At 43.2% G+C, this 25,975-nt stretch overlaps 2 protein-coding genes across 2 annotated transcripts; both read left to right on the top strand.

The window, feature by feature from the left end:
- The first annotated feature begins 3,004 nt into the window (after positions 1-3,004).
- KRT6A (keratin 6A) lies at positions 3,005-8,373 on the top strand. Its single transcript, XM_053662088.1, has 9 exons — positions 3,005-3,630; positions 4,567-4,781; positions 5,125-5,185; positions 5,318-5,413; positions 5,536-5,700; positions 6,184-6,309; positions 7,142-7,362; positions 7,587-7,621; positions 7,730-8,373. Exons 1-9 carry the CDS (start codon positions 3,094-3,096, stop codon positions 7,963-7,965), a joined length of 1,692 nt encoding a protein of 563 aa, XP_053518063.1. The 5' UTR covers positions 3,005-3,093; the 3' UTR covers positions 7,966-8,373.
- A 10,930-nt stretch (positions 8,374-19,303) lies between these two features.
- Positions 19,304-24,782, top strand: LOC119037332 (keratin, type II cytoskeletal 6A). The gene is given in 11 exon segments (XM_053661767.1): positions 19,304-19,568; positions 19,571-19,920; positions 20,857-21,003; positions 21,005-21,072; positions 21,416-21,476; positions 21,609-21,704; positions 21,828-21,992; positions 22,477-22,602; positions 23,435-23,655; positions 23,881-23,915; positions 24,024-24,782. Coding segments are annotated over 11 exon segments (1,689 nt in total). The 5' UTR covers positions 19,304-19,384; the 3' UTR covers positions 24,260-24,782.
- Positions 24,783-25,975: the final 1,193 nt, after the last annotated feature.

The following is a 25,975-nucleotide window of genomic DNA, read 5'->3' as shown; positions in this document are numbered from 1 at the left end:
CAAACCAGTCCTGGGTGCCAGAACAGAGGGCTGGACTCTAGAGGAAGAAAAAAAGTACAGCTTAGCTCATGGGGCCAGTCTAAAAGTGAATTAAGATACACGAAGTGCCTCCTATACCCAAAGAAAAATGTAGATATTGAAGGGCAAGTGAATCAAGTACAAAGCCAGCCTCTCAAGGGTGATGGGAGTAGGAAAGAGTAGAATCAGCAGTGGACCAGCCACAGGGTCCCTTTTCTCCAATTCTTCCTTCTCTGCCTTAGAAGCCCTGACCATCTTTCATGAGATGTCTCAGCAGAAGTCACTCATGGTCAGAGTCACTGGAATTGGTTCCTAGGGCATCATTCCCTGATAAGTGGTGGTGGAAATTAAAAAAAAATATATATCTTAATGTATAATATATCATGTTTAATAATTTACCTTACAGAATGTCTTATAAATCTACCAGTAGAAGAAATACTTGTGTCAGGAAATTGAACGTGATATTTATATTGCTGGTGCTGTCTGATATGCACTCCAAGCTTGGGATTAGAGAATATGTTAAAGTTAAACTATCCTCTGATAGGCTGAAAGGTTGAATGTGAGGTTCCTTTTGCAATTAAATTATGTACTTCATTCAGAGATGAGTCTACCCCGACCCTGGAAACAGATAAAGTCAGTATTGAAGAAGGAACTGACCTGGTCTCCTGTGATGGTTGATGGCAGCCTGTCCCTGTGTGCACAGCTTGGAGAGCAGATGTGGACTCAGCACAGGATGGTGCAGGGGAGGCTGACTCCAGAGGAAGGAAGAACAGCCTGCTGGGCTCCCAGCAAGGATTCTGGTCCTCCCTCTGCTGACCACCATTACCTTTCAGTAACTTGGACAAGGCGATGCCTAGGCATCTGCCTATGTGTGGTTTCTAGGTCCTTGCTAATGTTTTTTTCATTTTTTCACCTCACCCACCTCTCTACATGTTCACACACACATACACACACTGCACTTGTGTTCTAGTTCTTGATGCTTCTAGTGGATTTCTGAATACATCAAGTTTTTTCATACTTATTATAACAATGATATCAGTTCATTTTCATTGAGAACTTATGTTCAGACACTGCTAAGGCCTTCACATGAATCATGTCCTGTAATCTTCACAACACTGAGAGGTAAGTACTATTTTCACCTCCAGCTGACATCTGTAAAATGAGTAATTTGCACACAGACAAGTGGGAGCCTGAACACTGTATCCAGAGCCCATGCTTTTACACAGGAGTTGGCAAACTTTTTCTTGGAAGGGCCAAATAGTAAATATTTTAGGCTTTGTGAATCGTACACTCCCCATTACAACTACCCAACTCTGCCATCATGGTGTGAGAGCAGCCATAGACACTATGTGGACATAAGACATTGGGCAAATGCATGCTACTCCCACCTGACTTGCCAACCCCTCCTACCCCTCCTGACACCATCTGTGCCAAGCTTGAAGCCTCTATCCCAAGAACAGTAGTGTGGATCAGAACAGTGCCATGGGAAGGAATACTGCTTTCCCAGAACTTGGTGACAGTGCATTTCTTGGTCAATCGTTGTGCAACTAGGGTGGAGGGAGGGAAGCTGCTTCCGTTGTCTTGAGAAGGTGTCTCTTCCCAACCAGATGCTGAGTTAGCACTTCTTTTGGGCGGGGAGTACCCTGCCCTGCTGGATGCTGTGTCCCCCCAAACACTGGAGAGATGGGACGGCTTATGAAATGGTCAGGAGCTTTCCTCAGGTGATCCCAGTGTGGGAGTTTGTGCTCCTTCTCCTGGCTGCCCACCTAACCAGGTGTTCTCGTATTACAGCATGCCTACACTCAATGCTCCTTGCACTCAGTATTTAATGTCTGGAATGAAAAAAAATAAACCTCATTCCCCTCTAAACCAAACACCACATTCATCTGACAGCCTTCTCCCTTCTGAACAGATATGTAAGGATTTTAGATGTCAAGCACTGAGATAGAAAATATATACTTGAAATCTACCTGTGACATCATCACACTTGTAAGGGCACATTTTTATGATTCACTGCTTCTATATGCCCCTCAATTTTCTCTACACACACATTAAGATGTGTGATTCTTGAGTCCTAGTAAATATCAAAATCTGTAGGAATGAAAATTCAGCTAATTTCTTAATGATTTTTGTTCTACTCATTTTAGATTCTTTAAGTTAAGCTTTAAGTGGACATTCTAAAACAATGAAGGAATGGTGTTTATGAATTCCAGTTGTAAAGAAAAGTTTACCTGATTGTCAGCTTAGTAGGAAAACACATTGGGGAGGGAGGTACAGGCATGGAGAGAAACTCTGTGCAGAAGTCAGGTCTCTGGGCACAGTGACTTTGGCTGATGTTTCCTGTCCTCTCAGAAAACAGCCAACTGGGCAGCTTATCAGACAGGATAGAGAATAATTGCTGCTCTTGTATCTAAAAACTCACTCTTTTCTCCTTTATGCCTTTCAAAGGAAGGTTTTTAACCCCAAAGTAACCTCCATACCCATGGCCACGCCACTGGGAAAAACATCTAGGAGCCCCTGAAGGGCAAGTTCAAACGTGGTGGAAAAAAACACTACAGGCCACTTCTTGCTTAGGGCATTGAGTAAATGCTTATAAGCCCTCAGAGACAGTCCCACCCTGATGGGAAGGGTGGTGTTAGTGGAGGAGAAAACCTGTGTGGGAAGGGGACACAGAGAGGAACATCTGAGTAAGCAGAAGGAAAAGACAATTTACAAAGATCAGTGCCTTGTCTCCTTTGTTTGAAAACATGACTAACTCATGACTTCAGTAAATGCACATTCAGATGTATTATGTGGGGATCAAGTCAAGGCTGGAAGGCAGTAGAATTGCACTGGGAATGAAGAAAGCCAAAAATGCAATCTCCATATTTCATACCTTTCTAGGTGCTGGGGGTGACCTCACTCTTTGTAAAGCCCAACCCTTCCCAATCTGCAAGCTCACCTACCTTCCAGGATTGAGCCCAGCCCATTTCCACCATATATAAACTGCTAGGAAACTCATCACACACACCTGCTCCTCTCAGTTCTACCCTCCAGCCTCTCGCACCTTCTTCAGCCTTCTCATCCTCAGGAACCATGTCTAGCAAATCCACCAAGAGGATCCAAAGCAGCAGCAAGCATGGCTTCAGTGCCTGCTCAGCCAGGGTCCCTGGGGTCAACCGCTCTGGCTTCAGCTGCGTCTCTGTGTCCCGCTCCAAGGGCAGTGGTGGCTTTGGTGGAGTGTGTGGAGGAGCTGGTTTTGGCAGCCGGAGCCTCTACAGCCTGGGGGGCTCCAAGAGGATCTCCATCGGAGGTGGCAGCTGTGTCAGTGGCGGATACGGTGGCAGAATTGGAGGAGGCTTTGGCTTTGGAGGTGGAGCCGGGAGTGGATTTGGTTTTGGTGGTGCAGCTGGTAGTGGCTTTGGGCTCGGTGGTGGAGCTGGCTTTGCTGGTGGCTATGGGGGTGCTGGCTTCCCTGTGTGCCCCCCTGGAGGCATCCAAGAGGTCACAATCAACCAGAGTCTTCTCACTCCTCTGAACCTGCAAATTGACCCCACCATCCAGCGGGTGAGGACTGAGGAACGGGAGCAGATCAAGACCCTCAACAACAAGTTCGCCTCCTTCATTGACAAGGTGAGCCAAGAAGTCCTGATCTCCAGTGGGGATTCAGAGCCCCCAGACTAGAGGACCAACACATGTCCTACTGGGAGGAGAGTGGGGCAAAGGAGAAAGGAACTCAGACTGGCTCCCCCCCTGGGATGCCAGACTAGCTCCACATTGACCATAGGCAGAATGAGATGGATATAATTTACAACTGCTGAATCTCTTAAATATCTCATTCATGTCCAGGGAAAATTCTCAACTTTGATAACTATGCAACAAAGGAAAAGCAATGAAAAGATGAAAGGGGTGGGCTGTACCTTCTGAAGAATCTAAAACATTAGAAGTCAAATTTCAGTGGAAAACTTTTCAATGGGCAAGGGGGAAATAATGACAGAAAAGTGGGGGAGAAAGATTCCTGCCTCAATGAGAAAATAAATGACTCAGAAACATTTATATATGCATTAAAATAATATTTTGTACGACTAGGTAATGACCATTGAGGGAGTTTGATTTAGAAAAGACTTGTGCACTAAATGGAAAGATAGATTAGAATCCAATCACAAGGAGATTGAAATGTAATCATCAGATTCCAGACATTTAACATTCCTTTAACAGTGGTACCACTATCTTAAAAAATAAGCTTTGTGCTATATATCAGGGAAATACTATGTTATGTGGATTTGTGGTCACACACGTCAAGAGAAGAAGAAATGCTGAGAGTCACTGATAGGCTCCATGCCTTAGAGGGTGAGAGTACCTCAAGGACCACTGGGGAGCTTCACTGGGGAGATGTGGGTGCGAAGAAGGACAGTTTTGAGGAGAATGATCTCAGCATAGATTGTTGTGTCTGCTCTACAGCAGCCCAGCATTGTGGTGGCCACACAGGCCTGCTTGGGGATCTGACAACTCTTGTGTCCAGAATCTTCCTTCCTTTGTCTGGCAAATAACCACTTGTGTCCCTTTCAGGTGCGCTTCCTGGAACAGCAGAACAAGGTCCTGGACACCAAGTGGACCTTGCTCCAGGAGCAGGGCACCAAGACCGTGAGGCAGAACCTGGAGCCCCTCTTTGAGCAGTACATCAACAACCTCAGGAGACAGCTGGACAGCATTGTTGGGGAGCGAGGCCGCCTGGACTCGGAGCTGAGGAACATGCAGGACCTGGTGGAGGACTTCAAGAACAAGTGAGTTAGGAGAGAAATGGGCTCAGTTCTCTGAAGCACACACTTCAAGACCATGGAGTGTCCAGGTCCAGATGTGAGCATGACTGCAAGGCAAAACAAGTCCATGAAAATAAAATTCACCAATGTTGCCTAGAAACAAACCCCTCAAAACAAAAAGGCCATAGAGATGGACAGGGAGAGTAAAGAAGAAAATAACTAATAGACCACAAAAGTCATCTCTTAGGCTTACTGGCAGGGAACTCACTTTGGGTGTATCAATGATAGAAAGGGCTAGCCCCAGGCTGCCTTTTCTGTATCATCTTCACCACTGACTCGGTTACCTGTTAACCCTTTCTCATTCTAGATATGAAGATGAAATCAACAAGCGCACCACAGCAGAGAATGAATTTGTGACTCTGAAGAAGGTGAGCTGATTGAAACCAGGAGGACTGTGGAGCCCTGCCCACATCTGAGAGCAGAAGAGGTGGGGAGGCTCAAGGATGGGCAGATGGGGAAGGAGGGCTCAGCTGACTCCAGCTTGTGGGCTTATTCCCTAGGATGTGGATGCTGCCTACATGAACAAGGTTGAACTGCAAGCCAGGGTAGATGCTCTCGTGGATGAGATCAACTTCACAAGAGCCTTCTACGAGGCAGTAAGCACCTCCACCCTCCTTTATCCCTTCTAATGGGGCTCTGCTAAAGGGTGGAAGATCTTGGTTTGGGGACCCTGTGAATGTCACAGGGGAAAATGATCTGACCATCTCACGTTCTGCAGGAACTGGCTCAGATGCAAACCCACATCTCAGACACTTCTGTGGTCCTGTCCATGGACAACAACCGTGACCTGGACCTGGACAGCATCATTGCTGAAGTGAAAGCCCAGTATGAGGAGATCGCTCAGAGGAGCCGGGCTGAGGCTGAGTCCTGGTACAAGACCAAGGTGAGCAGTGAGTGGGCACCTGCTGAGGAATCCCTGTGCTCCCCCCTAAACACCAGCAAGGCCTCCAGACTTCACTGGGAAAAGGCACTTGTAGGAAGCTACTGTCCTCTCTCAGAACATGTGCCTTGCCCTGAGAGAGTAGATGTTTACAGAATTTCTGTGCAATTCTAGTAAGTCAAAGAAGCCAAACAGGAGCAAAGCTCATGTAGATAAGGACCAAGTGATCTTTGCTTTAGCTTCACCCTGATGCTGGTCTCAGAAACCCAGTGCAAGCTGTTGCTGGTTCTGAAGAGAACTGGAAAAGTCAGTGGTCTCTTAACAAGGATGGTCTGAGATTGGTGTATAGTCTCCAGTGACCTAGAAACATCAGCATTTCCTAACATCTCTTTGGGAGAAGCTGCTAGGTTTAATTTATGAAAAGCCTGCTTTCATTGGCAACGTGGGAAGAGCCTGCACATGACCTTGTCTCTCTGTGGACTGCAGTATGAGGAGCTGCAGGTCACAGCTTCCAGACACGGGGACGACCTGCGCAGCACCAAGCAGGAGATTGCTGAGATCAACCGCATGATCCAGAGGCTGAGGTCTGAGATCGACCACGTCAAGAAACAGGTATGGTGGGGACAAAGGAAAACAGATCTTCGTTTCCATGCCAGAACCCCACGTGGTCATCACAATACCTGGTCAGTCCCCAGGTTTTGTGAACTCCCTGGGGACTGAGGGAAGAGCAGGGAGAGGAGACCATGCAGTTTCCACCCTTAGTGAGTTCCCACAGGTAGGAGTAATGGATCCCAACCCAAGGGCATGAGACATACAGGTGAACAAAACCAGTTTCCCCTGTCAGAGCTGTAAAAATATAGTCAGAGGCACTGAAGGGAGATTACATAAGAACAGTTGATTCGGTAATACAGGGAACTGGAGAAGAAAAGGCAGGCCAGCAAGCGTGCAAGATTGGTGCAAATTTACTCCAGATTCAAGGTGGGAAAGAAACCCAGTCAGGCAAAGACACAGGACAAAGACCTGTGTCACCTACAAGCATGAGAAGATAGAAACTCATTACCTCAATGAGAATGTTTGTGATTTTGTACATGTTAGTGTAACTACCAGAGGACATTATCCAAAGCTGTCAAGCTTCAAAAGAAGCCAGTGGGTCCATTTCCTCCATGGCCCCCTGGTCTATGCCTGGTCTGTACCTGGTATCTTCCGCCACTCAGCCCCCACAACCTCATGCAGGGTGGCTGACACAAAGGGGCACAGGTTTTCGCAGGTGACTCTTCAACTAGAGAAGGTTTGCAGAATGGACAAAGTCTAGAGGAAAATGATGCCAGCTCCTTTTCCATGCAGTCTGGGCTCTGGATCTCTGCCTCACTGAGACAGAAGAACCAGGGTTAGTCCCTTCTGGAGGACTAGATTACAAATTCATTCTGTCCATCTCCCCCTCCAGTGCGCCAACCTGCAGGCCGCCATTGCTGATGCTGAGCAGCGTGGGGAGCTGGCCCTCAAGGATGCCAAGGGCAAGCTGGCTGGGCTGGAGGAGGCCCTGCAGAAGGCCAAGCAGGACATGGCCAGGCTGCTCAAGGAGTACCAGGAGCTCATGAATGTCAAGCTGGCCCTGGACGTGGAGATTGCCACCTACAGGAAGCTGCTGGAGGGCGAGGAGTGCAGGTGGGTAATTCCTAACCCCCTCAGTCAGCCATCTGGCTGCTTCTCCATGGTGCCCAGCCAGGGAGCACACATTTCAAGCACTGTAATGAAGGCCATAATTGCTTCTCTCTGAGAACCAGTTAAAGGGCAGTCTCCCCATGGATTGTCCTCACCTGGAGGCTCCCCACACTGGTCCAGCAGTGGCTCTCTGAGGTCTCACAGTCCCTGTGTTTCCTCCCTCCTAGGCTGAGCGGGGAAGGCGTTGGACCAGTCAACATCTGTAAGTATCTTTGCTTGCCTAGTCCCCTTGTCTCGAGTTCCTCTGACTGCACTCAGTCTGGCCAAGTGAGCTCACCACCCCTGTGTCCTTGTGCCCTCCCCTCCACAGCTGTGGTGCAGTCCACCATCTCCAGTGGTAGTGGCAACGCCAGTGGTATCGGCAGCGGCTTAGCCCTGGGTGGAGGCAGCGGCTACTCCTATGGCAGCGGTCACAGCCTCACAGGTGGCTTCAGTTCTGGCAGTGGCAGAGGCTTGGGCGGTGGCCTCAGCTCTGTTGGTGGCAGCAGTTCCACTGTCAGATACACCACCAGCTCATCCACCAGCAGGAAGAGCTACAAGCACTGAAGTCCTCCTCTCAGCCAGCCAGTCCACATGGTCTCAGGACCCCTGTCCAGCTGCATGGCCCTCTCTTCTGGTTGCTTCTTCTCTCCCACTACCTACTTCTCTTCATTCCTGAGTTAGAACTGAAGTTGTTGAGTGCCCTTATTTCTTTACTCTGCCTGTACTTGCTGCATCTGAGCTTCATTGCTCACTATCAGAAGGTAGCTGCTTGGGTCTGACTCTAGAACAAGGCAACTTCCCCTTGCTTTCCAGTGGCCCAGGAATTTTCTATCTCTCCAGGGTGGGCTCTTCCCCTGCAGTGGTCATGAAAGCACAAATGACTAGTTCTATAATGTACAGTCTGTATCCCTGCTTTGTTCCCTCTCCTCCTTGCTCACTTGTATTGCTAAATAAAGCAGATTTATGACATAATGCATGTTTTATATTGCCATGATTTGTCACCCATGGTCTTTGAGCTTTTTCATCTGACAAATTTCTTTTTACAAATGAGGAGACTCTATTCCTATGTGCTTCACTCCCCTTCCTTAGAGAACTTCAATAAACAGCAGTTTGGCACCCTCATTTTCAGGATTCCTCCCAGATCAGATTCCATCTCAATGTTTGTCACCAGAAATAGTAGGGATGTGGTCCATGTCATTGTTAAGTTTGTTTTTACTGTCTGTAGCAGGTACCAGTGGATCAGTTTCTCTTGGCATCTCAGCCTCTACCCCCTCCTGCCCCAGTAGTCACCCGCAAGCCCAGAGAAACATACTATTGCTCAATTAGAGCAAAAGAACTTTAGCAAGAAAATAACATATTTAATTTATACTTATAGTTGCCTTCGAGACCAATAAATATGCCTGATAACGTATATATCAAGAGTAATTTAATTATGCACACTCCTGATCTGGTATTGTACTTTTAGAGATGTATCTGAATAAACAGTTCAAATGCAGAAAGCTATATATCAGAGATGTGAATATCAATAATCTTCACAGCAGAAAAATTTGTAAACACTAGAGCTGGTCAAATTAAGGATCCAGTGACTCAAACATGCAACTCAAACACTGATTTCTTGAAGTGTGAAGGCAAAACAAGAATGAAGGTCCCCACCTGCTTACACTATAAACCTGTCACTCAAAGAAGTTGAGTCCTTTTTGCTCCAAAAGAGATGGTCCCACATCCTCTCAGGTACTCCCAGGCTTGCTTTGACTCCCAGGAGTGGGGAAAAAACACTCAGATACAGTGCCACAGTGGTCTATCAGCTTTTGCTTCCTCAGGGCCAGTCACTATTTCCAGGCCATTTATTTTCATGTCCCCAATCCCCAGGTTCTCATACCAAGAGAGAAATGTTCTTGAATTAGCCAATTTACGGAGTGTGTTTCTGGATCCTGCTGTATCAGAATCTCACTGTGTTCACCTCTAACTCTTGCAACAGCAACGTGGGGAGCCTCTCACTTTGGTACCTCTTCACTTTCTGCCCAGAATCTCCCCTCAACAGATGTGTGATGACTGGCCTCCAAAGTCTGAGCCTGCTTATCACACTTTTTATCATGTACCCATGAGGAATGATGAAAAGTTAAAAAAAAAAGTCAAGGAAAATTATCTATCTTATAGAAACATACAAAAGGAGGATTAAAAACAGTATATGTATATATAAATTTAAATTAAAATCTTATGATATAGGGATATTAAGAACTATAATAAAGGAAAATTACAAACAACTCTATGTGACAAATTTGATAACTTATATAAAATGGGCCAGATCTTTGAAAGATACTAAACTTACACAAGGAAAAACAGATCATCAGAATAGTCCTATATCTATTAATGGAATTGAATAAACCTTCCCAAAAGTATGCACCTGGCCCAAATGTCTTCACTGGCTAATTCTACCGAACACTTACAAAATAAACGGTACCAATTCTTGACAATCTCTTCTAGGAAACAGAAGCAGAAGGAACACTTTCCAATTCATTTTATGAGGCCAGCATTACTTTAATACCAAAACCAGATAAAGATATTTCAAGAAAGGAAAACTATAGTCCAATACCTCTTATGAACATAGACATAAAAATCCCCAATAAAATATGTATTATCAATTGAATACTACAATGCATAAAAAGGAGTATATATCATAATCAAGGAAGGTTTATTCCCAATATGCAAGGCTGGTTCAGCATTCAAAATCACCCAGTGCAATCCACCATAGCAAAAGGCTAAAGAAGAAAAATCATCTGATTATATTAATCAATGCAGGAAAGGTATGTGACAAAATCCAGCATCATCCATGATTTTTTAAAATCTTAGCAAACAAGGAATAGAGGGTAACTTCCTCATCTTAATAAAGAATATAGGAAAAAATCCTACAGCTAATATCAAACTTCCTGGTAAGAGGCTGAACCCTTTCCTTTTGAGATCAAGAACAAGGCAAGTATGTGCTCTCTCTCCACTTTTATTCAACATTGTACTAGATATCATAACTAGTTCAATAATAGGAAAAAAGAAGCAAATGTTATACAAATTAGAAATGAAGAAATAAAATAGTCTTTATTCTCAGATGACATGATAGTCTATGTAAAAAATGTGAAAGACTTTATCAAAAACTATGTAGAACTAACAAGCTAATACAGTAGTCCCCCCTCATCCGTGGGGATACATCTAAGGCCTTCAGTGGATGCCTGAAACTGTGGACAGTACCAAACCATATGTATGTATGTGTATATATATATATATGTATATACATACACATATATACATATATATAGTTCTACACACCAAACATATGTATACATATATATAATATAGGTGGGCTGGGTAAGGCCCACCTATATTATAGTGGGCAATCTACTTTACTCAGTCTATCAATTTAGATGTTAATTTCACCTAAATACAGGATCTGGCAGAAGTAAGGCTTGCTTGAGTGTGGTTGGTAGGGTACGTGAATGTCTCACACAAAATGGATAGCAATTTGAACATTTCACTTACAATGTCATGTGGCATGCTTGAGTGTGATATTGTTATGTTACAGAATTACATGCTTATGATTTTGTAATAAAAGACTTTGTGACAAAAAGGGCATTATTTCTGCTGGACCCTGTACATCCTCACAGAAACGTCCAGAATGATTTTTGACCAAATATGTGAGCACCTGGTAGCCCCGTCAAGATGACACATAAAATTATTCATCATATGTGTATGTATATATATGTATAGTTCTACACATATGTAGATATGTCTATACACTATACATATGTATAGTTCTACACACCAAACTGTAGAGTTATATATAGTTCTCACTGCATTCACCTCTAATTTTACTATATTTTATTATATATAGTATAAGAACATTTTATGGTTCTTCATTGGCATATCTGATTTGCCACCATCACTACTCTTGGGTTTTGAGGCTATTATTAAGTAAAATAAGGGTTACTTTAGCATAAGCACTGTGATATTGTGATAGTTGATCTAATAATTGAGATGGCTAGTAATGGGCCAGTAGTCTATCTAGTGTGTCTACACTGAACAAAGGGATGATTCACCTACCAGGTGGGATAGAGCAGAACTGCACAATATCTCATCAGCCTACTCAGAACAGAGTACAATTTAAAATGTATAAATTATTTCTGGGATCTTTTATTTAATATTTTAGGGCCATGGTTGACTGTTGGTAACTGAAACCGTGGAAAACAAAATCATGGATAAGTGGAGACTACTGTATAGCAAAGTAGCAGGACAAAAATTACTATGTAAAAACCAATTTCTTATATATCAGCAATGAATAACTGAAAATTAAAACTAAAAAACATGCCATTTATAATAACCCCCAGACTTAAATACTAAAGCATAAATATAACAAAATATGCAGAAAAGCTATATGTGAAAAACTATAAAATACTGACGAGTGGAAATCAAAGGTGTAAATATATGAAGAGACATTCTCTATTCATGGATTGAGGCACTCAATATCATTACAATATTGGTTTTCCCCACCTAGCATAAAGATTCAACACAATATCAGTTGAAATTCCAGCAATCTCTTTTGTCAATTCTAGAGACTGAAGTTGATTCTAAAGAGTATTTGGAAAGGTAAAAGAACTTTGCAAGGTTAAATAGGTGAAGCACAGAGGGATTTTTTTAGGGTGATGGTTCTCTTTTGTATGAAACTGTAATGGTGAATTCACAACACTATGTATGCATTTGTAAAAACTTAGAATTTTGTAGCACATGGTGAACCTCAGTGTTGAAAATTGTTTAAAATAATAAGTTATAAGGTTAAGTAACCCCAGGATAGAGTGCAGAATGTGAAAAAAAAAAAGAATCTCTCTCTTTTACAAATGTATGGAACAACCTCACTGAAAGGAGTGGGGAGAAAAAAACGCTGAACTAAGAAATTTTGGAAATGATTGAAATCTGTTACAGGCACAAAGAAACTGTACATAAACACTGTACTCTAGTTGAAAGGGTTGTTTACACTGGAGTTATGGCTTAATAATTCTGAAAAATTAAGTACCATAGTTTTGGACTATAAGATGCACTCCCCCCCATGAAATTTGGGAGAAATAATGGTTGTTAATACTGCTGTTGAGTTCTGTTTACATGTACATTGGTGAAATATTATGTTGTTTATGTTATTAAATATTTTACCACATTTTTTGCTTCACAATTTTTTTCCTATTTTCCTCCTCTAAAACCTAGGTGCCTATTATGGTCCAAAAAATGTGGTAAATGGATGGCAGATGGTTGGAACAAGCTTTATCACTGTTGGTATTTGTGGCCATAGATAAGCAAAGGAGAAGGCTAAAATGATTCTTATGATAATGAATTGGAGTTGGTGACATTAGCATGAATTTTTACTTAGCTTAATATAGACACAGATGGTTACATACAGTAATATTTATAGATGTGTGCATATACAGGGGCTAGAACATACACATGTTTTCTCTCTCACCGATGGTGCCTAGAAACAATGACACTCAATAGCATTGAGCATGTCTAGCACCCAGATCTTGGGTTCTGAAACAATTAGTGTGATGAGTAATTTTATGTGTCATCTCGATGGGGCTACCAGGTGCCCACATATTTGGTCAAAAATCATTCTGGATGTTTCTGTGAGGATATACAGGGTCCAGCAGAAATAATGCCCTTTTTGTCACAAAGTCTTTTATTACAAAATCATAAGCATGTAATTCTGTAACATAACAATATCACACTCAAGCATGCCACATGACATTGTAGGTGAAATGTTCAAATTGCTGTCTGTTTTGTGTGAGACATTCACGTACCCTACCAACCACACTCAAGCAAGCCTTACTTCTGCCAGATCCTGTATTTAGGTGAAATTAACATCTAAATTGATAGACTGAGTAAAGTAGATTGCCCACTATAATATAGGTGGGCCTTACCCAGTCAGTTGAAGGCCTAATTAAATAGAAAAATAGGCTCTCTACTCTCTACTAAATATGAGAGTTTTCTTGCCAAATTCTTCTTCTGCTAGAACACTGGCACTTCCTAGTTCTTCAACAACCTGTCAGTCTTCAAACTTGAACTGGGATGTCAGTTCTACAGATATTAGACTTGCCAACCTCCAAAAATCACATGAGCCAATTTTTAATCATAAATATATGTGTATATTATCTCTCTCTCTCTCTCTCTCTCTCTCTATATATATATATACATTCTATTGGTTATATTTCTCTGGAGAACCCTAATAATATTAGAAATTTATTAAAAATAAAGGAGAAATTATTGATTCCAGGAAGGGGGTGGGAAATATATGATTATACAGGAGCATCTTTCAGTGCCATAAAGTAAGGGAGTAATTAAAAAAAATAACCACTGAAAGAGCTCCTAATAGCCAAATTGGAACAATCTGTGCCATTAACTAATTAATTGATCAATCAATTAATTAATTAATTAAAGATGAATGACATATTATTGGGTTATAATCCAAAGTATAAAATAAACATTCATGGTCCATACAGATATGAATAAATGATTGAACGATAATTAATAAGGGATGATAGAAAACTCTCATGCAGAAGGACTCCAAATTATTTACACAGGTATTCCCACCTCAAAGAGGTCAAAAATAACTCTTCCCCACTAAGTGTGGGCTGTGCATACTGACTTCCTTGCAAAGGAAGGGAGGGATAAAAGAGCAACTTTACAGTAGAGAAATCAAATAAACATTTCCTCAGCCAGGTAACTAAGGTTAACATCAGTGACAAGGCATGTTGACAATATGTACCCTTAATATGATGTGATGAGAATGGTACATTGCCTTTGCATCTTCCTCTGTTTGTGATTCTTCTAATTATAAAGAGTTGATCAACCTGACTTTGTCAAACTACACATTGATTGAACTTAGGGCATACTTGTCACTAACTACAATTTTTAGTCACTACTAACTGCATAACAGTTATTATATCATGATAAAGTTCTTTCTTAATGAAATCTAATACTCATTTACACTCAAATTTAGATTAAAAAGTCTTATTACCTAGACATACATGGAAATATTTATAAATGAAATGACCCAATGTCTGGATTTCCTTTAAGATGCTTCAGCAAAAGAAGTAAAGGATTCAGAACTTCCAGCTAAGATGGAGGTGTAGGTAGATACACTTTGCCTCCTTGCACAACCAAAAGAAGGACAACACATTTAAAAACAAAACACAACCAGAAGTGACAGAAAATCAAACTGTGTGGAAGTCTGACAACCAAGGAGTTAAGTAAGAAACATTCATCCAGACTGGTAGGAGGGGTAGAGATGGGCAGCTGGAGCGAGAGATTTCACAGCAAGGCAGTGGCTGGAGGACCAGGTGGTGAGGTGGAAGCTGGTGGTCCCACATTTGCATAAACAGGGATTTGTATAAATGTTGATAAACAGGGAGGAACAATGGGGGAGTGAGATGGACCACCCAACCCAGGTTCCAGCCCAAGGAAATAAAGCCTCAAAACCTCTGACTGAAAAAACCTGTAGAAGATGCAGCAGCAGCAGAAACTTGCAGCCTCACATGAGAGTTCATTGGGCCCTTGGGGTCCTAGAACATACGCAAGCCTACCCACCCAGGAATCAACACCAGAAAGACCCAATTTGCTTGTGGGTAGCAGAGTAAGTGACTGAAAGCCAGAGGGGAGCCAAACAAGTGACAATGTTCCCTCTCGGACCCCTCCCCCACATACAGCACCACAATGCAGCTACGTGGGTTGCCTGGCTCTGCCACATACCTAAGGCTCTGCCTCTTACTACATAACAGGTGCAGTAAGATTATTTTAAAAATGGCCCAAATAAAAGAATAGATCACAATTCCAAAAATAGAACTAAACAATGAAGAGATAGTCAATCTATCAGATATAGTGTTCAAAACACTGGTAGCCTAGTTGAGTATGGTTGCAAAATTGAAGAAAAAGTGACGGCCATGCAAAGTGAAATAAAGTAAAATATATAGAGAACCAACAGTGAAGGGAAGGAAACTGGGATTCAAATCAACAATTTGGAACAAAAAGAAAAACTAAACATTCAACCAGAATGGAATAAAGAAACAAGATTTCAGAAAAATGAAGAGAGGCTTAGGAACCTCTGAGACAACTTTAAACATTCCAACATCTGAATCATAAGGGTGCCAGAAGGAGAGAAGGAATACTACAAAATTGAAAATTTATTTGAAAAAATAATGAAAGAGAACTTCCTCAATCTGGCAAAGGAAATAGACTTCCAGGAAGTCCAAGAAGCTCAGAGAATCCCAAAGAAACTGGACCCAAGGAAGCATACACCAAGATACATTATAATTACATTACCCAAGATTAAAGATAAAGGAGAGAATCTTAAAAGCAGCAAGAGAAAAGGAGGCAGTTACCTACAAAGGAGTTCCTATAATAACACTATCAGCTGATTTCTCAAAAGAAACCTTACAGGCAAGAAGGGGCTGGAAAGAAGTATTTGAAGTCATGAAAGGCAAGGACCTAAATCCAAGATTACTCTATCCAGCAAAGCCATCATTTAGAATAGAAGGGAAGAGATAATGCTTCCCAGGTAAGGTCAAGTTGAAGGAGTTCATCATCACCAAGCCCTTATTATGTGAAATGTTAAAGGGACTTATCTAAGAAAAATAAGGTTAAAACTATAAGCAGTAAAATGACAACAAATTTGCAGCTATCAACAACTGAACCTAAAAAATAAGCAAACAAACAAAAAAACAAAAACAAACTAAGCAAACAACTAGAACAGGAACAGAAATGGAGATCACATGGAGAGTTACTCCTGGGGAGGGGGAGGGCTTGAATGGGGAAAAGATACAGGGGTTAAGAAGCATAAATGGTAGGTACAAAATAGATAGGTTAAGAATAGTACAGGAAATGGGGAAGCCAAAGAACTTATATATGCTACCACAGACATGAGCTAAAGTGGGGGAATGCTGGTGGGAGGATGGGTACAGGGTGGAAGGGAATAATGGGGAGAAAAAATGGGACAACTAATAACATAATCAATAAAATATATTTTTAAAAGAAATAAAGGATTAAGATATAGAATGGTATTATATATTTTTGGAATTAAATATATTTTGGAATTAAATATCTAGTAATGATAGGAAATATGATCGATGTCCTATAGAAAAATTTCAGGTGATTTGCAACATGGTTCTAGAGAAGAGAGAGGCCCCAAGGCCAATGATGTCTGCATTGAGTGACAGTATTTCCACAAAGCATGGCAGAAGAACTGTAATAATTCTAACTTATTAACTTAACATTATAGTTAACATAATATTTTAAATATTAATATGTGAATGGAAGACTTCTGAATATAACATAGAAGAGAAAAGGAAAGAATTTCCCCCCTTTTAAGAAATTACCTAAAAACAATAAGAAAAATAAGAAACATAAAAGTTAACTCCACCCTCAACCAAAAAGAAAAAAAAAATATTTTCACAGAAATAGAGAATGGACCCACAATTGTAGCAAAACAGAGAGAGAACACTCACAAAAAAACAACTTAAAACAAAGCAACATGGTTACCACAAAGGAACACCAATCACAGAATCAAAGCTAATGCTGAGGTTCCCCCACTTGCCAGGCACTGTTGACTCATGTACCTCCTGCTAAGTCAAAGTAAAGGGCACTTCCTCAGGTGCAAATCCAAGAAGCTCTTGTTGCAACAGCCAGAACTGTGTGTGTGAGCTGGAGGCAGGACCAAATACATCATGAAGTTCGAGAAACTGTGAAGGTAATGCTGAATAAGGAATCAGAGTAAAGGCCTACTGGTAGCATTTTGTTGGTGAAGCAAAGAAAGACTGAACTGAGAGCCACCCTGTAGCAATCTTTGTTGGTTTGGCTGAATTTAAGATTAAAAGAATTTTTCACCCAGCCCTGTGTCATAATGAGACTTCCTATTAGCTTGGGTATGGCCTTGGCCCCTCATCCCAGAATACTTTCTGTGAATGGCAGGTTCAGAAGTAGCTCACCACATTCAAAGATGAGCACCAGTCAGAAAGAAACTGTTCCAGGACCCACAGAAGATAATTTACATTTCTTTAAAAATGTAGAGAAAACAAAAAGCATATTAAAAACATTCAAAAGAAAAAGTCACAATAAAATATTATTTTATTGACTCTAAATTTCAATAAAATAAATACCATGATAATATCAGAGAGCAAAGGGACAATATAGTGAGACCAAAGAAAGATGAAAACATTAGCTAGTAGAGCTCAGAAAAGAAGCAGAGGGGAAAAAATGTTGCAACAGAAATGAAGGCCAAACTGAAAGTAATGCAAAAAGAGAAAGAGATGAAAGAGATTGCTGAATGTGCAATAAGGGGAAAAGAGGTAAGGGTGGAGAAAAGCAAGCAGTTATGGAAAAGCCATCATGAAGTATTAAAAGGGAGTCAAGAGAAAACATAGACGTGAGAGATAAAGTTCATACACCACAGTTGGAAAAGAGAACGTATGTGTTGTATATATTTATACATATACAATATATGTACACATATTTATACAAACATGCACACACCTTACACATGCCCCAGGAAAAGCACAGAGACCTATCCAAGTGAAGTCACTACAAAAGTACACAGGGAGCTGAGGACGCTGTTTGCTTCCAGGTATAGGAGTGAGGTGGCTGGCCGATGACCTTGAGCATGTATTTTGTTTCTTGAACATGTATTATTTATTTAACTTTTAAATATGTAAATAAGTGTGTAAGTAATAATATACAGCATCTACATCTGGAAAGTTTAAATACGTACCTTATTAAGCTTTTACTTTTAACTATCAGTTTCCAGGACATATGAAGGACACAGTAGCAGATTAAATGAGATGCTTGAACATACAACTAGAAAAATCCAAAGAGTAGCAAACAGCACAAAACATAGAACCTGGTTTCTTTAACAAATGAACAGGAAAGAAAAAAATAAAGTAGGATTTAACAATGTAAATGATTTATAAAACATATCTCAGGCGTTGTAACAGGTGTTAAAACATATCTCAGGTGTTACATTGTTGTATCTCAGGATTTAACAATGCAAATGATTTATAAAACATATCTCTTTGTTATAAAACAAAAACAGGTGTAGAGCTGATTAGGATCCTGATTTGAACAAGCAAATGATTTAAAAAAATAACACAAAACAGGTTTATTTGAAAACTAAATAGACATGTGTTGATGTCTATTAATAGATAAATATTTAAGACAAAATGATATTTGGGTTATATTTTCTAAAGTTTGTCATTTAGACACAAACATAGAATTACATAATAAAGAAGTGATGCGACCTCTGGGACCTGCAATTGAATGACTCAGGGCTGGTCAGGGGCTGCGTGGGAGGACGGGAGAGAGGAGTGTGGCCATGGCAGGGCACTTTTTCTAAAGCTGGTGACACTCACACAGGAGCCTATCATGTTGTGATTCTGCGTATCTATCTGAGTGAAATTTCATTAAAGGAAAGTCCTTTTTAATGTTATAATCAACAAAAAGGAACAGGAATCGCTCTATTAGGCATATTCAACAGACTACTTTGACCTGCAATGTTTCTGCTGAGTGAAAGAGCAGTGTGGAGAGGAGCACACTCAGTGCATTCTGAGACACGGGCATTAAGGGCAGAGCACTTGTTTGAGACGGTGACTAACTCCTGGCTCAGTGAATTGAGAATAGCCTTATTGTACTCACACCTAGTCAAAGCTAGAAGGCAGGAAAATTTTCCCTGACTATAGGGAGCCAAAATGCAATCTTTATATTTCATAACTTTTCTAATAATCCAGATGTGATCTCACTGCTTGTAAAGCCCAACCCTTCCCAATCTGCAAGCTCACCTACCTTCCAGGATTGAGCCCAGCCCATTTCCACCATATATAAACTGCTAGGAAACTCATCACACACACCTGCTCCTCTCAGTTCTACCCTCCAGCCTCTCGCACCTTCTTCAGCCTTCTCATCCTCAGGAACCATGTCTAGCAAATCCACCAAGAGGATCCAAAGCAGCAGCAAGCATGGCTTCAGTGCCTGCTCAGCCAGGGTCCCTGGGGTCAACCGCTCTGGCTTCAGCTGCGTCTCTGTGTCCCGCTCCAAGGGCAGTGGTGGCTTTGGTGGAGTGTGTGGAGGAGCTGGTTTTGGCAGCCGGAGCCTCTACAGCCTGGGGGCTCCAAGAGGATCTCCATCGGAGGTGGCAGCTGTGTCAGTGGCGGATACGGTGGCAGAATTGGAGGAGGCTTTGGCTTTGGAGGTGGAGCCGGGAGTGGATTTGGTTTTGGTGGTGCAGCTGGTAGTGGCTTTGGGCTCGGTGGTGGAGCTGGCTTTGCTGGTGGCTATGGGGGTGCTGGCTTCCCTGTGTGCCCCCCTGGAGGCATCCAAGAGGTCACAATCAACCAGAGTCTTCTCACTCCTCTGAACCTGCAAATCGACCCCACCATCCAGCGGGTGAGGACTGAGGAACGGGAGCAGATCAAGACCCTCAACAACAAGTTCGCCTCCTTCATTGACAAGGTGAGCCAAGAAGTCCTGATCTCCAGTGGGGATTCAGAGCCCCCAGACTAGAGGACCAACACATGTCCTACTGGGAGGAGAGTGGGGCAAAGGAGAAAGGAACTCAGACTGGCTCCCCCCTGGGATGCCAGACTAGCTCCACATTGACCATAGGCAGAATGAGATGGATATAATTTACAACTGCTGAATCTCTTAAATATCTCATTCATGTCCAGGGAAAATTCTCAACTTTGATAACTATGCAACAAAGGAAAAGCAATGAAAAGATGAAAGGGGTGGGCTGTACCTTCTGAAGAATCTAAAACATTAGAAGTCAAATTTCATTGGAAAACTTTTCAATGGGCAAGGGGGAAATAATGACAGAAAAGTGGGGGAGAAAGATTCCTGCTTCAATGAGAAAATAAATGACTCAGAAACATTTATATATGCATTAAAATAATAAATTTGTACAACCAGGTAATGACCATTGAGGGAGTTTGATTTAGAAAAGACTTGTGCACTAAATGGAAAGATAGATTAGAATCCAATCACAAGGAGATTGAAATGTAATCATCAGATTCCAGACATTTAACATTCCTTTAACAGTGGTACCACTATCTTAAAAAATAAGCTTTGTGCTATATATCAGGGAAATACTATGTTATGTGGATTTGTGGTCACACACGTCAAGAGAAGAAGAAATGCTGAGAGTCACTGATAGGCTCCATACCTTAGAGGGTGAGAGTACCTCAAGGACCACTGGGGAGCTTCACTGGGGAGATGTGGGTGCGAAGAAGGACAGTTTTGAGGAGAATGATCTCAGCATAGATTGTTGTGTCTGCTCTGCAGCAACCCAGCATTGTGGTGGCCACACAGGCCTGCTTGGGGATCTGACAACTCTTGTGTCCAGAATCTTCCTTCCTTTGTCTGGCAAATAACCACTTGTGTCCCTTTCAGGTGCGCTTCCTGGAACAGCAGAACAAGGTCCTGGACACCAAGTGGACCTTGCTCCAGGAGCAGGGCACCAAGACCGTGAGGCAGAACCTGGAGCCCCTCTTTGAGCAGTACATCAACAACCTCAGGAGACAGCTGGACAGCATTGTTGGGGGAGCGAGGCCGCCTGGACTCGGAGCTGAGGAACATGCAGGACCTGGTGGAGGACTTCAAGAACAAGTGAGTTAGGAGAGAAATGGGCTCAGTTCTCTGAAGCACACACTTCAAGACCATGGAGTGTCCAGGTCCAGATGTGAGCATGACTGCAAGGCAAAACAAGTCCATGAAAATAAAATTCACCAATGTTGCCTAGAAACAAACCCCTCAAAACAAAAAGGCCATAGAGGTGGACAGGGAGAGTAAAGAAGAAAATAACTAATAGACCACAAAAGTCATCTCTTAGGCTTACTGGCAGGGAACTCACTTTGGGTGTATCAATGATAGAAAGGGCTAGCCCCAGGCTGCCTTTTCTGTATCATCTTCACCACTGACTCGGTTACCTGTTATCCCTTTCTCATTCTAGATACGAAGATGAAATCAACAAGCGCACCACAGCAGAGAATGAATTTGTGACTCTGAAGAAGGTGAGCTGATTGAAACCAGGAGGACTGTGGAGCCCTGCCCACATCTGAGAGCAGAAGAGGTGGGGAGGCTCAAGGATGGGCAGATGGGGAAGGAGGGCTCAGCTGACTCCAGCTTGTGGGCTTATTCCCTAGGATGTGGATGCTGCCTACATGAACAAGGTTGAACTGCAAGCCAGGGTAGATGCTCTCGTGGATGAGATCAACTTCACAAGAGCCTTCTACGAGGCAGTAAGCACCTCCACCCTCCTTTATCCCTTCTAATGGGGCTCTGCTAAAGGGTGGAAGATCTTGGGTTCGGGGACCCTGTGAATGTCACAGGGGAAAATGATCTGACCATCTCACGTTCTGCAGGAACTGGCTCAGATGCAAACCCACATCTCAGACACTTCTGTGGTCCTGTCCATGGACAACAACCGTGACCTGGACCTGGACAGCATCATTGCTGAAGTGAAAGCCCAGTATGAGGAGATCGCTCAGAGGAGCCGGGCTGAGGCTGAGTCCTGGTACAAGACCAAGGTGAGCAGTGAGTGGGCACCTGCTGAGGAATCCCTGTGCTCCCCCCCTAAACACCAGCAAGGCCTCCAGACTTCACTGGGAAAAGGCACTTGTAGGAAGCTACTGTCCTCTCTCAGAACATGTGCCTTGCCCTGAGAGAGTAGATGTTTACAGAATTTCTGTGCAATTCTAGTAAGTCAAAGAAGCCAAACAGGAGCAAAGCTCATGTAGATAAGGACCAAGTGATCTTTGCTTTAGCTTCACCCTGATGCTGGTCTCAGAAACCCAGTGCAAGCTGTTGCTGGTTCTGAAGAGAACTGGAAAAGTCAGTGGTCTCTTAACAAGGATGGTCTGAGATTGGTGTATAGTCTCCAGTGACCTAGAAACATCAGCATTTCCTAACATCTCTTTGGGAGAAGCTGCTAGGTTTAATTTATGAAAAGCCTGCTTTCATTGGCAACGTGGGAAGAGCCTGCACATGACCTTGTCTCTCTGTGGACTGCAGTATGAGGAGCTGCAGGTCACAGCTTCCAGACACGGGGACGACCTGCGCAGCACCAAGCAGGAGATTGCTGAGATCAACCGCATGATCCAGAGGCTGAGGTCTGAGATCGACCACGTCAAGAAACAGGTACGGTGGGGACAAAGGAAAACAGATCTTCGTTTCCATGCCAGAACCCCACGTGGTCGTCACAATACCTGGTCAGTCCCCAGGTTTTGAGAACTCCCTGGGGACTGAGGGAAGAGCAGGGAGAGGAGACCATGCAGTTTCCACCCTTAGTGAGTTCCCACAGGTAAGAGTAATGGATCCCAACCCAAGGGCATGAGACATACAGGTGAACAAAACCAGTTTCCCCTGTCAGAGCTGTAAAAATATAGTCAGAGGCACTGAAGGGAGATTACATAAGAACAGTTGATTTCGTAATACAGGGAACTGGAGAAGAAAAGGCAGGCCAGCAAGCTCGCAAGATTGGTGCAAATTTACTCCAGATTCAAGGTGGGAAAGAAACCCAGTCAGGCAAAGACACAGGACAAAGACCTGTGTCACCTACAAGCATGAGAAGATAGAAACTCATCACCTCAATGAGAATGTTTGTGATTTTGTACATGTTAGTGTAACTACCAGAGGACATTATCCAAAGCTGTCAAGCTTCAAAAGAAGCCAGTGGGTCCATTTCTTCCATGGCCCCCTGGTCTATGCCTGGTCTGTACCTGGTATCTTCCGCCACTCAGCCCCCACAACCTCATGCAGGGTGGCTGACACAAAGGGGCACAGGTTTTCGCAGGTGACTCTTCAACTAGAGAAGGTTTGCAGAATGGACAAAGTCTAGAGGAAAATGATGCCAGCTCCTTTTCCATGCAGTCTGGGCTCTGGATCTCTGCCTCACTGAGACAGAAGAACCAGGGTTAGTCCCTTCTGGAGGACTAGATTACAAATTCATTCTGTCCATCTCCCCCTCCAGTGCGCCAACCTGCAGGCCGCCATTGCTGATGCTGAGCAGCGTGGGGAGCTGGCCCTCAAGGATGCCAAGGGCAAGCTGGCTGGGCTGGAGGAGGCCCTGCAGAAGGCCAAGCAGGACATGGCCAGGCTGCTCAAGGAGTACCAGGAGCTCATGAATGTCAAGCTGGCCCTGGACGTGGAGATTGCCACCTACAGGAAGCTGCTGGAGGGCGAGGAGTGCAGGTGGGTAATTCCTAACCCCCCTCAGTCAGCCATCTGGCTGCTTCTCCATGGTGCCCAGCCAGGGAGCACACATTTCAAGCACTGTAATGAAGGCCATAATTGCTTCTCTCTGAGAACCAGTTAAAGGGCAGTCTCCCCGTGGATTGTCCTCACCTGGAGGCTCCCCACACTGGTCCAGCAGTGGCTCTCTGAGGTCTCACAGTCCCTGTGTTTCCTCCCTCCTAGGCTGAGCGGGGAAGGCGTTGGACCAGTCAACATCTGTAAGTATCTTTGCTTGCCTAGTCCCCTTGTCTCGAGTTCCTCTGACTGCACTCAGTCTGGCCAAGTGAGCTCACCACCCCTGTGTCCTTGTGCCCTCCCCTTCACAGCTGTGGTGCAGTCCACCATCTCCAGTGGTAGTGGCAACGCCAGTGGTGTCGGCAGTGGCTTAGCCCTGGGTGGAGGCAGCGGCTACTCCTATGGCAGCGGTCACAGCCTCACAGGTGGCTTCAGTTCTGGCAGTGGCAGAGGCTTGGGCGGTGGCCTCAGCTCTGTTGGTGGCAGCAGTTCCACTGTCAGATACACCACCAGCTCATCCACCAGCAGGAAGAGCTACAAGCACTGAAGTCCTCCCCTCAGCCAGCCAGTCCACATTGTCTCAGGACCCCTGTCCAGCTGCATGGCCCTCTCTTCTGGTTGCTTATTGTCTCCTGCCTCAGACTTCTTTTGACCTCTGGGTTAAGCTGAACTTGTCTAGTCCTTATTTCATCTCTCTATACCTGCTGGGTCTGAGCTTTCATTATTCACTCTCATATGATCTACAATTAGTGTCCTGAAGATGTGGAGACATCTCTGTGATGTTTTCATCTTATTAGCAGTTACATCAGTCTGCCATTACTCTGGGAAGAAAATGACCTATGTCCCTGTGAAGCTCAATCTACATCATCTACACTCTATAGAATGGGGATCTTCCCTTTGATGTCTCACTGTCCTTCTCATTATAACTCTACCCACTAGCTGCTCAAAGAACAATTAAGTGACCTTTCAATCTGTATCCCTACATGGTATTGGCACAACATTGTCATGTACAGAGTTGTAGTCCTGTGATGTTTTTCTCTGTTTCCTTTGCCCTCTTTGGTTGTATTCAATAAAGCAAATTTTTAATACAAAGTTTCTATGTCAGATTGTATTGCTGATCATGTATTGGTTCTGAAATTTTCTCATCCCAGGCAATAATCCTCATCTTTGAAGAACCCATCTCTCATCCCCACTGACAACTTACCGTGCTTCATACCCAACTCTGTCAGTCAGCATTAAATGAGACTCAGTTATCCTGCGGTTGTTGACTACCAACACCTGTTCAGCCCTTTGCCATTCAAGGCTTTTTCTCAAAAGGAAGTCTTTTAAAGAAAAGGAAGCCTGGTTCCTGGAACCTAAATCAGCATAATCTCATTACTGAGGGGTTTTATTTCTCCAGCTCCATCATTTAGTGGCTTGATCCCCAGCCTGGTCTCTGAGCCTCCTCAGATATACCTCTCAGTGCCCCACCCACAGCACTGATCCAGTGGAATCACTTGGATCCAGTTGGAATCAGGCCAGTTGGTAGGAAGGCAAAACTGGTCTTATCTGTATGCAAAAAAATAAAAAGCAAGAAAAATTTTAAGAACAACAATAACCAACTCAGTTATAATAATATTTTGATAATTTGAAGCCTTGGCAGAGACCCTGTGCCCCCATGAGGCTAGCTGCCGTCTAGCCTTATTCCATGGTTGTCCACAGGTTGGCAAGTGCCTTGCTGCTCAGCTGGTCACTAGGCAGAAATTTGGGGCTTGGTGAGACTTTTGAGGATTAGTGACCTCCCTACCCTTCTACCCATACAGCTTCAGGGTTTGAGACTAAGGGCATGGTAGAAGCAGAGATTAGAAAGTGCCATGTTATACCAAATCCCAGAAGCAAATAGGGAAAATTCCCAATGAGCCTGGCTCAGATTCTGGCTATCCCTCTCCACATGAGATGCTACAGGCCTCCCTCACCACCTTGAGGGAAGGCCAGCTGAGTACCCAGTTCTATGGAGGCTGACTACCTGCCAGCAGACTTGATGCTCAGAGCAGACATTACTATCTCAGTCATCTGTGAATAGGCCCATCCAGCAAAACAGGGAATGCCTACTTAAATTTGAATTTCACATGAACAATTAAAATAAATTTGTATAAATATGTTCCAAGTATTACATAGAACACACTTACACTAATAAATTGTTTGTTGTTCATCTGAAATTCAAGTTGAACATTTTGTATTTTTATTTGCTAAATCTGGCAACTCTGCCAATGAAGTAGATCTG

Source organism: Artibeus jamaicensis, unplaced genomic scaffold (assembly GCF_021234435.1).
Source record: "Artibeus jamaicensis isolate MK-2021 breed Jamaican fruit bat unplaced genomic scaffold, CSHL_Jam_final contig_233, whole genome shotgun sequence".
NCBI classification, from domain to species: Eukaryota; Metazoa; Chordata; class Mammalia; order Chiroptera; family Phyllostomidae; genus Artibeus; species Artibeus jamaicensis.
The sequence above is the reverse complement of the archived record's forward strand: the minus strand, read 5'-3'. Positions and strand labels throughout refer to the sequence as shown.